Here is a 14323-nt window from a genome sequence, read left to right as displayed (position 1 = left end):
TGCGGAAAGGGTCTCGAAGTTCCAGACTGAGCCACGTGGGATCATCTTACCAATTAGGAAGGGGGTTCAAGCAGCAAATAAAAGCCTGGTCCTTCCCCCTAGTGTTTGCCTTTTTTGCCTTATGGCACCCTCCCTCCCTCCCTCCCTTGTGAGTATAGGCTCTGCTAGTCGCCAAATGGGGCTGAGTAGGAATTTTTTGGGGGGGATCCTGATTTCAGAATCCCTTTGGTTTTGCCTACTCCATACCGCTTGGGTTTAATTCAATTGGCCTGTCGGGTAGGGTTGTGGTGTGTCTGCTTTGGCTGGCATGGAATTCGGGCAGGTGAGGTATATTGGGGTTAAAATTGAGGCGGTTGAGGCATTCTGGTAAAGGGCACTCCCTAGGGAACCATCAGGGCTTAATGTCTGGTGGGGATCTGGGGAGTGTCCTCGTGGGACCGGCTTGCGCATCTTGGTGAACGCCTGTATGGCGGGGCCAGGATGCGGAGGTTGGAACCACACACCTGACTCCAATAGCAAGGAGGGAGGATTTCTCCCACATCCTTGACTGTGGAGTTACAGTCTGAGGAGAATTATTTGCCTTCAGAATGGGATGGAGTATTCCCTTCCACTTAGGTTTTGCCTCACCTGCCCAAAGTATTTTATATTTGGATAATTGGCTGGATTGAATTTGATTTAGTGTGTTATATTTTAATAAATATAACATTATTCCATCTTTGTGTCACAAGTCTTCTTTGGTGTGGTGGCAAAGACTCTAGCCTCAGGGAAAGTAGGCCACAGCCTTGTGGCAAGACTACAAGGGAGGCACAGAGAAGAGCAGAACACATGGGAGGAGAATGACAAGGGGATGGGGTGGCGAAGAGACACAGGATACATTCTTCCCAAGGGTGCAGTCCATCGTTTTCAATAAACTTTTGTCTGTACTGTTAAGGCTTTGCAACGCTGGCTGGTATCCCATTGGCTGTGGAGACTGATAGAGCCCCCTTTCGGTAGGGCAGGAGGGAGGGATTGTTGAGGAGGGTGTATGCCAAGGACCACCGGGCACGGCTCTGCTGGCACTTAGATGCTTTTGATGCCAACTTCTTGGTCTTCATGAGCATCACCCCTGGTGACAAAAGGATCATAACAAAGATTCAAGAACATACACACATGCCTTCATTTCAGCACACCCACAGCATTCACACAGCACATGGTTAAGTCATGGAGTTTGCTCCCACAAGAGGCCATGATGTTCACCAACGTGGATGGATTTAAAAGAGGATGAGACAAATTCATGGAAGAATAGGCTATCAGTGGCTGCTAGCCATGATGGCTATGCTCTGCCTCCAAAGACAGAGGCCATATGCTTCCAAATATCAGTTGCTGGAAACCGCAGGAGGGGGAGAATGCTCTCTGCTCTCTGCACTCAAGTCCTACTTGTGGGTTTTCCATGGGCAACTGGCTGACCACTGTCAGAACAAGATGCTGGACTAGATGGGCCATTGGCCTGATCCAGTAGGTTCTTATGTTCTTACATTTAAAGCACCTCCAATGCACATTTAAAACGCATGACTTTGAACTGGTCTTTGTTAAGGGTGCTGGTAATTTGTAATTCCATGAGAGGAAAAGTTCTCAAGATTCTTTGGGGGAAGTCATGTGCTTTAAATGGATGTGCTTTAAATGTATGGTGTAGACCTGCCACCATCACAAAGGCCATTTTCCCAAGAGAAAAATACAGAAAAATTCCAAAGAAAGAGAGAAGACCTTGCTCTCAACTCGGGATGAACAAATCTGTCGGTTTTGGTTTCTCTTAGTTTCTCATTTTTCCATTGTTAAGTTTGGTTTACCCATTTCTGCATATATGCAATTAAAAAAAAATCCTCATGAAAATTCACATATATTTTTGTGCACATTTCTCCGAACATATGCATTTTTGTAAACAATTTTGCTTGCAAAAATGCACATACTAGGCAATTTCCCCCTGATGCATGTTACTTTCACTAGTGTCTATGGCCATACTACCCTGAACATGCCCAATCTCGTCTGATCTTGGAAGCTAAGCAGGGTCAGGTCTAGTGAGTACTTGGATGGGAGACCGCCTGCGAATACTGGGTGCTGTAGGCTTAGAGGAAGGCAACGGTAAACCACCTCTGAATACCTCTGACCATGAGAACCCTATGAATATATCCAAAAAAGATTCACAGAGTCTCCATAAGTCGTAATTGACTCAAAGGCATATAACAACAAACAACAACAACTATCACTTACAACATGACATATACAAGGGCAGAATATCACCATTATATTATGCTGCTGTTGAAAAATGTTTGTCTTCCCCCACATACCCAACCGATCACTGTGCTCCACTGGAGAGGGCTTTCTGCAGAGACCTTCCTATCAGGAGGTCCTGTCTGCACAGTGTTGGATTGTTGTTATGTGCCTCCAAGTCGACTATGACTTCTGGAGACCCTATGAATCAGTGACCTCCAAGAGCATCTGTCATGAACCACCCTGTCCAGATCATGTAAGTTCAGGTGTGTGGCCTTTAATGTGGTGGCTCCTTCTCTCTGGAGCTCCGTCCCGTTACATATCAGCTATATATTCTCTTTTGTCTTTTTGGCACCTGCTAAAGGCGTTCCTCTTTCAACAAGCCTTTTAAACAGAGAACTTTATCCTAATTGTCACCTATCTTGGATTTGAACTGATTTTTATGTTTGTGCTGTTGTTTTACACTACATATATATAACTGTTGCTATTTTTAATTGTTTTTATATATGTTTTTATTTGCTTCAGGAAGCCTCATGGGAAGTGATTCATAAATATAATGAAAGGATTATGATGATAATGATGATAATAATAGCCATCTTTGTGTGCATTTTTCACTATTATATACAATTTTTGTATGTTTCGTTGGTTAAAGAACTAAAACTCGGGGAAGTTTGAAGAGAGCTGTGCTTCAGTTTGCATGATGGTTTGGGAAGTGTGAATTTGGTTGATTTGCATGATGATGGAAACTAAATAAATTTTTCTTCCATTCCTATTCCCAACTGAGGTATTCTGTGCCAGGGCAGGATCACTTCAGAAGGCAGCTTGGCCTACGTGATTCGAGTACTCCTCTACACAGAAAGCAACAAGTGAAAATAGAAATCTAGCATGGCAGGGGAAAGATAACACATCATTTCTCCATGCAAGGATTATTATTTTTTTGGTACGGAAAAGCACAATACTTGGCAATGATTCAAAGCCTGCAATCTTACATCAGCTTCAGGAAACACTAGATAAGCCTTTAGATTGTGACCCAGTTTTAACCAGAGGGTTTTTTCCCCTCAGATGTAAACATGTGTCTGGACTGCAGGTGACAGAATTCTCCCCTGTACAAAAATCAATCCTTGTGCACAGAAAACTTGCAAAGCTTAGATATGCTATCTAAGTGACTGACCAGGAGAGAGACCTCGGGGTTGTAGTGGACAGCACGATGAAAATGTCGACCCAGTGTGCGGCAGCTGTGAAAAAGGCAAATTCCATGCTAGGGATAATTAGGAAAGGTATTGAAAATAAAAAAGCCAATATCATAATGCTGTTGTATAAATCTATGGTGTGGCCGCATTTGGAATACTGTGTACAGTTCTGGTCGCCTCATCTCAAAAAGGATATTATAGAGTTGGAGAAGGTTCAGCGGAGGGCAACCAGAATGATCAAGGGGATGGAGTGACTCCCTTATGAGGACAGGTTGCAGCATTTGGGGCTTTTTAGTTTAGAGAAAAGGCGGGTCAGAGGAGACATGATAGAAGTGTATAAAATTATGCATGGCATTGAGAAAGTGGATAGAGAAAAGTTCTTCTCCCTCTCTCATAATACTAGAACTCGTGGACATTCAAAGAAGCTGAATGTTGGAAGATTCAGGACAGACAAAAGGAAGTACTTCTTTACTCAGCGCATAGTTAAACTATGGAATTTGCTCCCACAAGATGCAGTAATGGCCACTAGTTTGGATGGCTTTAAAAGAAGATTAGACAAATTCATGGAGGATAGAGCTATCAATGGCTACTAGCCATGATGGCTGTGCTCTGCCACCCTAGTCAGAGGCAGTATGTTTCTGAAAACCAGTTGCCGGAAGCCTCAGGAGGGGAAAATGTTCTTGCACTCAAGTCCAGCTTGCGGGCTTCCCCCAGGCACTTGGTTGGCCACTGTGAGAACAGGATGCTGGACTAGATGGGCCACTGGCCTGATCCAGCAGGCTCTTCTTATGTTCTTATGTTCTTATGGTAGTTTTCTCTGTGCAGGTTTTTTTATATTTTGAAGGAGGAAACTTCAGTCTTTTAAACCCCACCTGCAGTGGTACCATCCAGTCACAGGCTTATAACCTTAGTGAAAATTAGGCCTTATTTAGACATCTGTTTGATTATAATCGCATCATGCAGGGAAAACTCACCTAAGGCTTTTCAAAGGTAATGAAAAGATTGGAGACTGAATTATTGGCAGGCAACTGTCACGTGTTTGCATGCTCCTCCATTCCAATCCCCATTACATATAGAAAACTAGCATGCAGGATGTTCCCTGACATGCTAGTTTTCTATGTGTAGGAGATGTTTTACTATGGAGCAGCAATTCAAATTGTGTAAGCCGTCACTTGCAGTCTGGACACAGATTCACCACTCTTGGCTGATATTTGCTTTCCTCCAAGGGGTTGCTTATTGCTAACAGCACATTAGGGGGGCAAATAAAATAAAATAAATAAAATGGCAGCTGTGGGGATTTTTTTTGACAGGAAACTTGTGTGGGCATCCAATACAGATTAGTAGTGCTTTATGAACTGAGACCCCTCAGCTGTTTTTTCCTTTAAAATTTACACACTTTCAAGCACACTTTTAAACTATTTACAAAAGCATGTTTATCTTAATATGTAGTTTAGATCTCAGGGAGATCAGCATTCCCCACAGCCATAAGAGCCTGCAATTTCTTTATCAAAATCAAAGGCCTGTGCTTTTAAGGTCACCTGGAAAGGTGCTCAAATAGACACACCACATGGGATAAAATTTGGCCCAGGGACTTGCAATCTTGCTCCCAGCTTTAGAAGGGAAAGCAAGGAGGTTAGGGACAGTAAGAGAGGTATCCGTGTTAGGAATGGACTGAACATGTGTTCGGGATGGATTAATTCTGTCCCATTTCAGTCTTGCTGTTGGTTAGTTATAGGTCTGTTCCATCCCATAGTGTAATTTTTTAAGGAATGAACAAAAAGTCCACATTTAAAACTTATACACATTTTGTACCCATTTAAACCACCATACTTTCAATGCATTCATTTGTAAAATATGCATTTTGTATGCATCTTTCATGTATGTACTTGTGTGTGCACCTTTCTGCACACCAAAATTGCTTTGCAACATTTGGACCAGTGCATCATCAGACTGGGTTGGTGGTCCACTGTGAAAAGTGCACCAAACAAATTCCTCACCCATTCCTAGTCTATGTGAATAAACTTAAATGTGACTTTTCTGGCAAGATATAAGAGTGAATGAAACTATGACTGAGTGCATGCAAAACTGAGTAGAAGAGAAAGAGGCTGATATGTTCATCTCTAGCCAAAGTGGAAAGGATGGAGGATTCACTTCAGATATCCAAGGCTAACCAATTAAATTAAAACCCATAAACTTTAAATTTATACATTTAAATTATACTTTTAAATTGTATGCCCATTTGTATTCTTCCCCACAAATGTGCATTTTTGTATGCTTTTCACAGCATTTACTCATTTATTTAAATACAAATGTATATCCTATTCTATAACTTGTTGATTGTGGTTGTGCACCAAGAGAAAAAGAAGAGATAGGATTTAGCTATAAACATTATAAACAAGATTATTCAATTTAAAAAAGCTATAGTATTAAGCCCAAGAACCATGAGTTATGTGGCCAGTGGTAGTATTATTCCATTTTTATTTTGATACTTAATAATCTGTTTTTGTTCTGCTATTTTTTTGTTTGTGTAAATAAATAAAACCTAATAAAGAGTCTTAAAACATTTCTATCCCTCCCTTCCAGCCCATGTACCACTTAGGGTGCCACTTGAGCATAGCATCTCTCTTAGCTGGAGCATGGATGCATCAAATGAAAGCAGTGAGGGCTCAAAGGCACACATCTTTTCATTGACCTGACTTTCCCATCACCACCACACACACACCAGAAAGTCTTTGGAGCAAGTATGCAAACTCAATGCTTGTTTCCTCCACTGCCGTGGCTCCCTGCATCTCCCATGACAATCTATATCTGGCCCTATGATTGGCAGGCAAAGCCTTGTTGGTGATGCTGCCATTGAGCGCTGCCCATTTGGCACTGACCCATGACAGAGCCTCTTCAGTGGTGGAATGCTCTCCCCAGTGAGGCGAGTCTGTCTCCTTCACTACTGAATTTCAAGAGGAAGTTGAAAACATTCCTATTTACCCAGACATTTGATGGCTAAAGGGGACTGTTCCTGGCAACCTGAAGATCACTGATGAAAGAATGTTTTTAAGCTGTGTTTTACAATATTTTTAACTGTGTTTGATAATATTTTTAATTGTAATTGTGATTTGGAACAGTTATCTTTAGTATGTTTTTCTTTTTCTTGTTAAACTGTTTGCCTCCTTGGGCTCCTTTGGGAGGAAGAGCGGGATAAAATTAAATAAATAATAATTATTATATATCAAGAAATAAATGGTCCTTGAATAGCTGAAAGGGCAAAAATTTCCCCTTGGATGGCCATAAATGAGAGAGTGAGTTAAAAACTGGCTATTTTTTCTGGCAAATAAGGTGCTGCAGACCATTCACTCTCCCCTCCCCAACATTTGCCCATCTGCCTGGCAGCATCTCTGCATACATTTCGTCTCCCATGATGACAGGGCTCGGGACCGAGAAAAGAGCGCTCACCTTCTTCTACATCTTTTAGCTGAAGTCCCATCTTCGTTCCTTTGTGGCTGCACAACTGGAGGAGCAGAAAGCAGAAAGCTTTCATCACTGGGTGTGATTGGCTGACCTCAATTTTCAAGTAGTGACAATACGTGCGGTAGCCTAGAAGGAAGGGCAAAGGGTGGAAGCGAGGGTGGGGGAGAATAAGAGGAAGGGGAGGGGGAAAAACAGTGTGTGTGTAAAATGCATTGGTGGAGCATAAGAGCATGCATGCGCAGAAGGCTTGTGCCAGAGGAGAATCAGAACAGCAACAGGGGGGAAAGGAGTCTTCCTTTTGTCATCTTGTCTGCAACCAGCCTTCACAACATTAAGCCAGGGAGTAGAGTGCTTCCAATCCCTTTCCTGAGCATTCATTCTGATTTGTTTGCCAAGAAATTAAATGATGTTGGCTTTACAACAGGGATGCAAAAAGGCAGTGCTGTCCATTCCATCCTGTATTTGCTACATACAGCACCAGTTGCATCCCTCTGCAGTTCATTTCTTGTAAAAAATGAGATTATTTGTCTTGCTGTCTGCTGCAGCAAAATTATGTATATTACGGAACTGGGCTCCTGCTGGGAGGAAGGGCGGGATATAAATCAAATAATTAATAAATAAAATAAAACGTACATTCTCTTTACATTATTTCCCCTATTCCTTTTAATGTAAAGGAAACACAATGCAAATGGGAGGAAAACCTTAACTACCTATTGTTTGCTGACTGAAAGCATCAACAGCGAATCCTGATCGTATTCACTGGACTGATTTCTGTTCTGGACATATGACAATAAGCGAACATCAGCAATTTCCACTCTAATTTTGGTCAGAATTCTCTAACATTCCTGTTATTTAATGAGCATCCATTTTGGTTTGTTTGCAGGGAGGTTAGATGACATTATCCTACACTCTTTCCAGTGCATTTCCCTTCTACTTTCCTTATTGCAAAAAGTCCAAGGGGCACCGACAGATTTATTGTGCAAAAGCTTCAAATCATCTTCAATGGCACAAACGGCACTGATTTTGCTGGTATGTGACTACACCTCACCCCAAAATAACGACAGCTGGGAAGTGTCCTCAGGGATGGAGGAGATGGCTTGTAAAGTGCAAAGCGTGCTACAACAGCTAATCCCAAGTACCTGAATTAGGTACATGCAATCAGAAAGAGCATATAGAGTAAGGCAGAACAGAAGAAGGCAGATAGGGAGAACAAAAAGGGGTTGGATGCTAGGGATGTCAGAGATTCCAATGAAAACAGAAATGAGAGCTAGAGGTGCTGATGTTTGTTCATTCATCCTGTGTCTGAAATGGAAATCAGTCCAGCAAATACAACTTGTGTTTGCTGTTTTTCGTTTGCAAACAATGTGTAATTGATTGTGTCCCCCTTCCTTTGCATTGTGTTTTCTTTGCACCAAAATGAACAAGGTGGTATTACTACTACTACTACTACTACTACTACTACTACTACTACTACTACTACCCCACCCTTCCTCCAGTAGGAGCCCAGGGCAGCAATGCATATAGAAGTATATATATTACATATAATGTACATACATATAGTGTAATCACAACATAATGTGTGCCATTTTCATAATTAATTTTGTGAATGATGAATAACATAGTTTTGGCAGAAGACGAACTGCAGCAGAATGGAAATGGTGCTGCATGCGATAAATACAGAACGGAACAGAAAGGAACAGTAGCTTCTTACATCCCTGTTGGGCAGGTTGCACGGCACTCACCTGGATCAAAGACCTCAACCCCATGACTTAGGAGGCTCACATCCAGCCGGCAAAAGTGGAAGACATTGTAAAGTGCAGAGACAACCATCCTCCAGACTCCAGCAAAGACCCCCACTAGCACATTGATAGGGAAGAGCAGGTATGTCACAGTGTACAGAGCTCGCCTGCCCAGAAGGAAAAACGGAGAGGGTAAAGATGCATTGTTATTTTGTACAAGTGGCACATGCAACCCCTAACAGAAGTTCTCCTGTTCATGATTACAGCCAGTCAGCCAGCATGCTTTGCCATAGGGGTATTTAGTACCATCAACAGATTGTCATCTACAGATTCAAGGATGGGGTAAGAACATAAGAAAATAAGAACATAAAAAAGCCCTGCTGCACCAGGCCAATGACCATCTAAACTAGCATCCTGTTCCCACAGTGGCCAATCAGTTGCCCATGGGAAGCCTGCAAGCTGGACCTGAAGGCAAGAGCACTCTCCCCTCCTGCGGTTTCCAGCAGCTGGTATTCAGAAGCAGACTGCCTTTGACTATGGAGGCACAGCATAACCATCATGAATAGTAGCCATTGATAGCCTTATCCTCCATGCATTTGTCTCATCCTCTTTTAAAGCCATCCAAATAGCCTGTAGCAGAGGATGCTATGCCATTCCAGTATGGAAGTAAGTTTTGATTCCTAGTCCGCTCAGCTGCTGTGCATGGACTTGGGGAGGGGGGGGAGTGCCACCTTTGGCATACGTGGTAAAATATCTTGGGCCAGCCCTCGGGTTGCTCATGGACCTTGCTGGAATGAAAATGGGAATGCTGGGACAGGATTAAGGGTTGCTTTCTTAAGCTTACTCTAGAAGTCCTAGTCCTGGATGAAGAGAAGCTGAAAGATCCCCACCCCCTTGCAAAAGGCCTCTTTGAAGGCAGTCGCTCACTTAGAAGGAGTAAATTGTTCTGCCCAGAGTTGCAGCTCCAGATTATTGCTTCCTTGCAAGCAAACAACCTTCACACCAAGCTCCTCGGGGTAGTTGTTGTTAACACGTGGTGCTGTGTGCTGTATAGTCTGTCTCTGCCCACCCAGACAAGGACAGAAGTGGAGCCCATTGATTTGAAAAGTGATTGTTCTTTAACGCTCCTCTTCCCTATCCCATACCTGTTCAGACCTGCTTTGATTTCAGTTTGATCCCCACTTTAATCAGCCCTGGGAAGACTGTGCTGCCTCCTCTTGGCAATTGATTTTAGGCCCAGTTATGACCCTATCTGGACAGGGATACCCTGACTTCTGTTGTTTATGCTCTGGTAACCTCTAGGCAAGATTACTGCAATGTGTTAAATGTGGGGCTGCCTTTGAAAACAGTTTGGAAACTGCAGCTGGAGCAGAATTGAGCAGCCAGATTACTCACTGGGGCAAGACGGTCTGAGCACATAACACCAATTTTGGAACAACTGCACTGGCTACCAGTTTGTTTCTGGCCTCAATTCAAAGTGCTGGTTTTGACCTATAAAGCCTTATTTGGCTCAGGACCCCAATACCTCAAGGACTGCCTCTCCCCACATGAACCAACCCAGACCCTGCATTCAGCATGTGAGGCCCTTCTTTGTATGCCTCCTCTGAGAGAGGTACAGAGGTTGGCGACATGAGAATGGGGCTTCTCAGTGATGGCCCCCTGCTTATGGAATGCTCTCCCAGAGAGGCAAGACTGGTGCCATCACTATCTGTCTTTAGGCACCAGGCAAAAACATTCCTGTTCTTCCAGGCTTTCATCTTTTACTTTTTGGAGGGTTTTTGGAGGGCTTTTGATGTTGTAGCCTCTGTCTTATCCATGTATTGTGTTTTTTAACTTTTTCGTTGTATTGGTTTTAATCTTTTCATCTATGTCATTGTGGGTTCATTTTTATGACAAAAAGCAACTAATAAATTTAATAAATAAATAAATAAAGTTGGTGGGCATAACTGCCTCTTGTGGGAGCAGTTTAACTATGTGTTGTGCTTTAACTATTTACAATTTGAACTTTGAGTTGTACTTTCTTTTGTTTGTCCTAAATCTTCCAATGTTCAGCTTCACTGGATGCCCCTGAGTTCTTGAGATGTTCAGTAAGCACTACCACTGTAAAAGGCAACAGTGGAATACCACTGTCATATGTTACAACCTTGGTTCTCCAGATGTTGTTGGAACTCAGCTCCCATCATCGCTAGCTAGCTTAGCCAATGGTCAGGTAGAATGGCCGTTGTAGTCCAACAACATCTGGGGACCTAAGGTTGAAAATCACCAATAGGACAAGCATCATCATCAGTCACCTGTTGGTCAGCTCATTTGATAGATGGCCACGCTCCAGAAAACAGTAGTGAGTCAGCAGGTTCTGTGCAATCACAGCCACTACCAAGATGAACCAGAAGGGCCTAAACAAAAAGCAAATCGAATAAAAAGCATCCAGGGGGCTTAGAAACAACTGGCTGGTGTATGGTTCATACAAAATTAAGACTCACATCTGCTGCTTTGCCCACTTTTGTCTCTGGCTCTGTCCACCATTGTCATTCAGACCCCAAAAGATTCCCCACAAGAGAATGCAACCTTTGGGCTCAAAAAAGTTCCCCGCCCCTCTTGCAAGACAATGCCTGTTTTGACATGTGTGCATCAAAGTATTTCCCCCCATTTCAAAAGATTGTTTTATCACATACACATTTAAATGAATTCATTGAGTTAGTAGGAGTAAAAAATAAGCACCATGTTGGGTTAAATATATAGTTTGACTTTGTGCATCTGATTTTTCCTTAGGATCTTCAGAAGCGCCTTCCACCAAGTCAGACCATCGGTCCATTTAGCTCAGCATTGTGTACACTGACCGGCAGCTCTGGATAAGGCTTGGAGAGACCCCTGTTTGAATCCTGGAGACCCACTGCCAGTCAGTGTAGACAATAACAAGGTAGATAAACCAATGGTCTGACTCAGTATGGTAGCTTCAAATTTTCTTTGGCTTGAGCAACCCCCACTCATAGGCAGTTTTGTTTGGGCTAACTTTTTTCTCTTGACATTTTAGTTAACATCAAGGCCTTGGCTTGCAAACCGAAGCTTGGACATGTCAGCCACTAGGCCCAGGCCTGTGGAACTCTTACCACATGTTCTCCACAGTTTTAAAGAGGTGCATGTTGGTGCCAGATTGCAAGGGGATGACCACCAGAAAAGTGAAACCCACAGTGCCAATAAAGAAGACAATGTGCTGGATGAGCAAACCTGGAACAGAGATGAGAAGGCACATTTACAACATAGGTAGCTGCCAGTCAGTGTAGACAATACTGAGCTAGATGGACCATCTAGCTCAGTATTGTCTCTCATTATTATTCTAAGAATGTATATAGCACCTTTCATTTCAAGGAGTGGTTCACAAGCAAGTAAAAGCCTACAGCAAAATAACAAGTATGAAACAGAGTTATAAAAATAGAGCTACCCATAATCAAAATACATACTAAAACAATGACATCTAAACATCCATAACTGGAAAAAAATGGACTGCCTTTAAATCGATCCCGACTTATGGCTTCCCCATGAATAGGGTTTTCGTGGTAAGCCGTATTCAGAGGGGGTTTACCATTGCCTCCCTCTGAGGCTAGTCCTCCCCAGCTGGCCAGGGCCTGCTCAGCTTGCCACAGCTGCACAAGCCAGTCCCTTCCTTGCCCGCAACTGCCAGCTGGGGGGCAACTGGGCTCCTTGGGACTGTGCAGCTTGCCCATGGCTGCACAGGTGGCAGGGCACGTAACCCCTGAGCCACTCACTGTGGGGGTGATCTTTAGCTGGCCCTTGACACCCAGGAGACACGAGCGGGGATTTGAACTCAGACTCTGGACTCCCAGCCAGGCTCTTCTCCCCACTGTGCTATACCAGCCACACATCCATAATTAAAAAACAAGCCCATTTAAAAGGGCATAATAGATAAAGTAGCAATTGAAACAGGAGGTTCAAGTCAGGCGATCCGGGGAATGCTTATCTAAACAGGTGTGTCTTCAAGAGTCGGCAGGATGCCAATTACACTGACTGGCAGTGGCTCTCCACGGTTTCAGACACGGGTCTCTCCCAGCTGTAACTGAAAATGCCAGGGAGTGAGCTTGGGGCCTTCTGCATGCAAAGCCATGCTCCATCACTGAGCAATGGCCCTTCCCCTAAGTGACAATTCTTGGATTGTTTTCACTTGTGACTTGGTCCCTGTCATTTAGTCTGAGAACTATTAATGGTTAATTCAAGAGCTGTTTGACAGTCAGACAGGCTGCCTGGGGAGGTGGTGGGCTTTCCTTTGCTGGAGTGATTTAAACAGAACCAGCCAGTTGCCCGAGATTCTTCGGCTGCAGTCTGGAACCCAGGAAGCTGCCTTACGCCAAGTCAGATCATTGGTCCATCTGGCTTAGTAATGTCTACACTGACTGGCAGAGGCTCTCCAAGATTTCAGGTAGTGGACATTCCCAGCCCTACCTGAAAACGCCAGGAACTGAACCTGGGACCTTCTGCATGCAAAGCAGAGGATTTACCATGCAGCTACCTCACAGAGCTCAAGGATGGACTAGATTAGGGGAGGGCAGACTCCAGGCTTGCAGGATCTACTTCGCAGCTTTGGGATCTACCAAAGAGCCAGGTGCAAAAGATGTACACTTTGGATGAAAGGACAGGTTGCCGTCTTCTGAGTACCAGAACTGAACTGAGCTCACAGTCGTTTCTCACAAAGATCCATTCCTGGTTACCCCAGCTTCCTTCATGCCAGCGATCTAACTTAGGAGACCACTGATGGCAGCAAATGGGAGACAGAAATCCATCCTGATCTATTGCAAGTCACCCAGAGATCTACCAGGAGATCCCTATTCAACTTCTGCCAACTCCTGGACCAGATGCCCTCCAAGATCTCTTCCAACTCTATGATTCAGGGTCCTTCACTGTGATTAGGGGTGTGTGTGTGTGTAATAAATTAGCAGTGTAAGAGTATTCCATATTCCATGATGCAGTCAGGGTAGGACTTTGGGGCAGAAATCCAGACCCCCCCACTCAGCAGATCGAGTAGCAGCCCCCCCCCATGCAGCCTGACTGGCTAACAACATTTTGAAGTAACTGCCATTGACATTCTAGCACATAGGAACATCAGAAAATGCCTAATTCCAAGTCAGGCCATTGGTCCATCTAGCTCAGTAGTGTCTTCACTGACTGGCAGCAGCTCTCCAGCATTTCAAGCAGGTTCTCTCCCAGTACTACCTGGAGATGCCAGAGATTGAACCTGGGACCCTTGGCACACAAAGCAGATTCTCTGCCACTGAGCTATGGCCCTTCCCCTGCTGAGTGGGGGCCAGGACATCTACCCTGAAGTCCTGTCCTGATGGCGGCATGGAATAGGAGCATTCTACACTCAAATGTTTTGTTTCAGGCCCCACTTATTCGTTGCTGTTGCAGTTCTCTGCTTTTCACCAATCCCTTTTCAGCTCCTTCCCCCACTACATCTCCACCTCCATTTCTTTCCCACCCCCTCAAAAAAAGGGTGCAATTTAGCATATCATTTACCTAAGCAGGCAAAAGCAGTCTGGAAGCTGGCAAAGCACATCCAGGATACAACAGCCTGTTGGGAAGGCTTAAGTTTGTGGGAATGGTAGAAGACATCGGTGACTGCCCCTTGGTACAGGTGCTGGAGGTTAATCCTGAAAACAGAGAGAGAGAGAGGGA

The 14323-nt window shown here is 43.9% G+C and overlaps 1 protein-coding gene and 1 non-coding gene across 2 annotated transcripts in view; one reads left to right on the top strand and one right to left on the bottom strand.

Annotated features, from left to right (window-relative positions):
• Positions 1–151: 151 nt before the first annotated feature.
• STRA6 (signaling receptor and transporter of retinol STRA6) overlaps positions 152–14323 on the bottom strand; it is a 57206-nt gene continuing 43034 nt past the window's right edge. Inside the window, exons 12-17 of the mRNA XM_061594951.1 lie at positions 14165–14298; positions 11746–11863; positions 10930–11031; positions 8642–8805; positions 6885–7025; positions 152–1105 (exon numbers count right to left, since the gene is read on the bottom strand). Coding sequence (XP_061450935.1) covers positions 927–1105; positions 6885–7025; positions 8642–8805; positions 10930–11031; positions 11746–11863; positions 14165–14298 — 838 coding nt within the window. The 3' untranslated portion in view covers positions 152–926. The remainder of the gene's footprint in view (positions 1106–6884; positions 7026–8641; positions 8806–10929; positions 11032–11745; positions 11864–14164; positions 14299–14323) is intronic.
• LOC133370132 (5S ribosomal RNA) lies at positions 1985–2103 on the top strand. Its single transcript, XR_009759083.1, has one exon. It is a non-coding gene; the product is annotated as a 5S ribosomal RNA (ribosomal RNA).

Source organism: Rhineura floridana, chromosome 14 (genome assembly GCF_030035675.1).
Source record: "Rhineura floridana isolate rRhiFlo1 chromosome 14, rRhiFlo1.hap2, whole genome shotgun sequence".
In the NCBI taxonomy this organism is placed as follows: domain Eukaryota; kingdom Metazoa; phylum Chordata; class Lepidosauria; order Squamata; family Rhineuridae; genus Rhineura; species Rhineura floridana.
The sequence above is the reverse complement of the archived record's forward strand: the minus strand, read 5'-3'. Positions and strand labels throughout refer to the sequence as shown.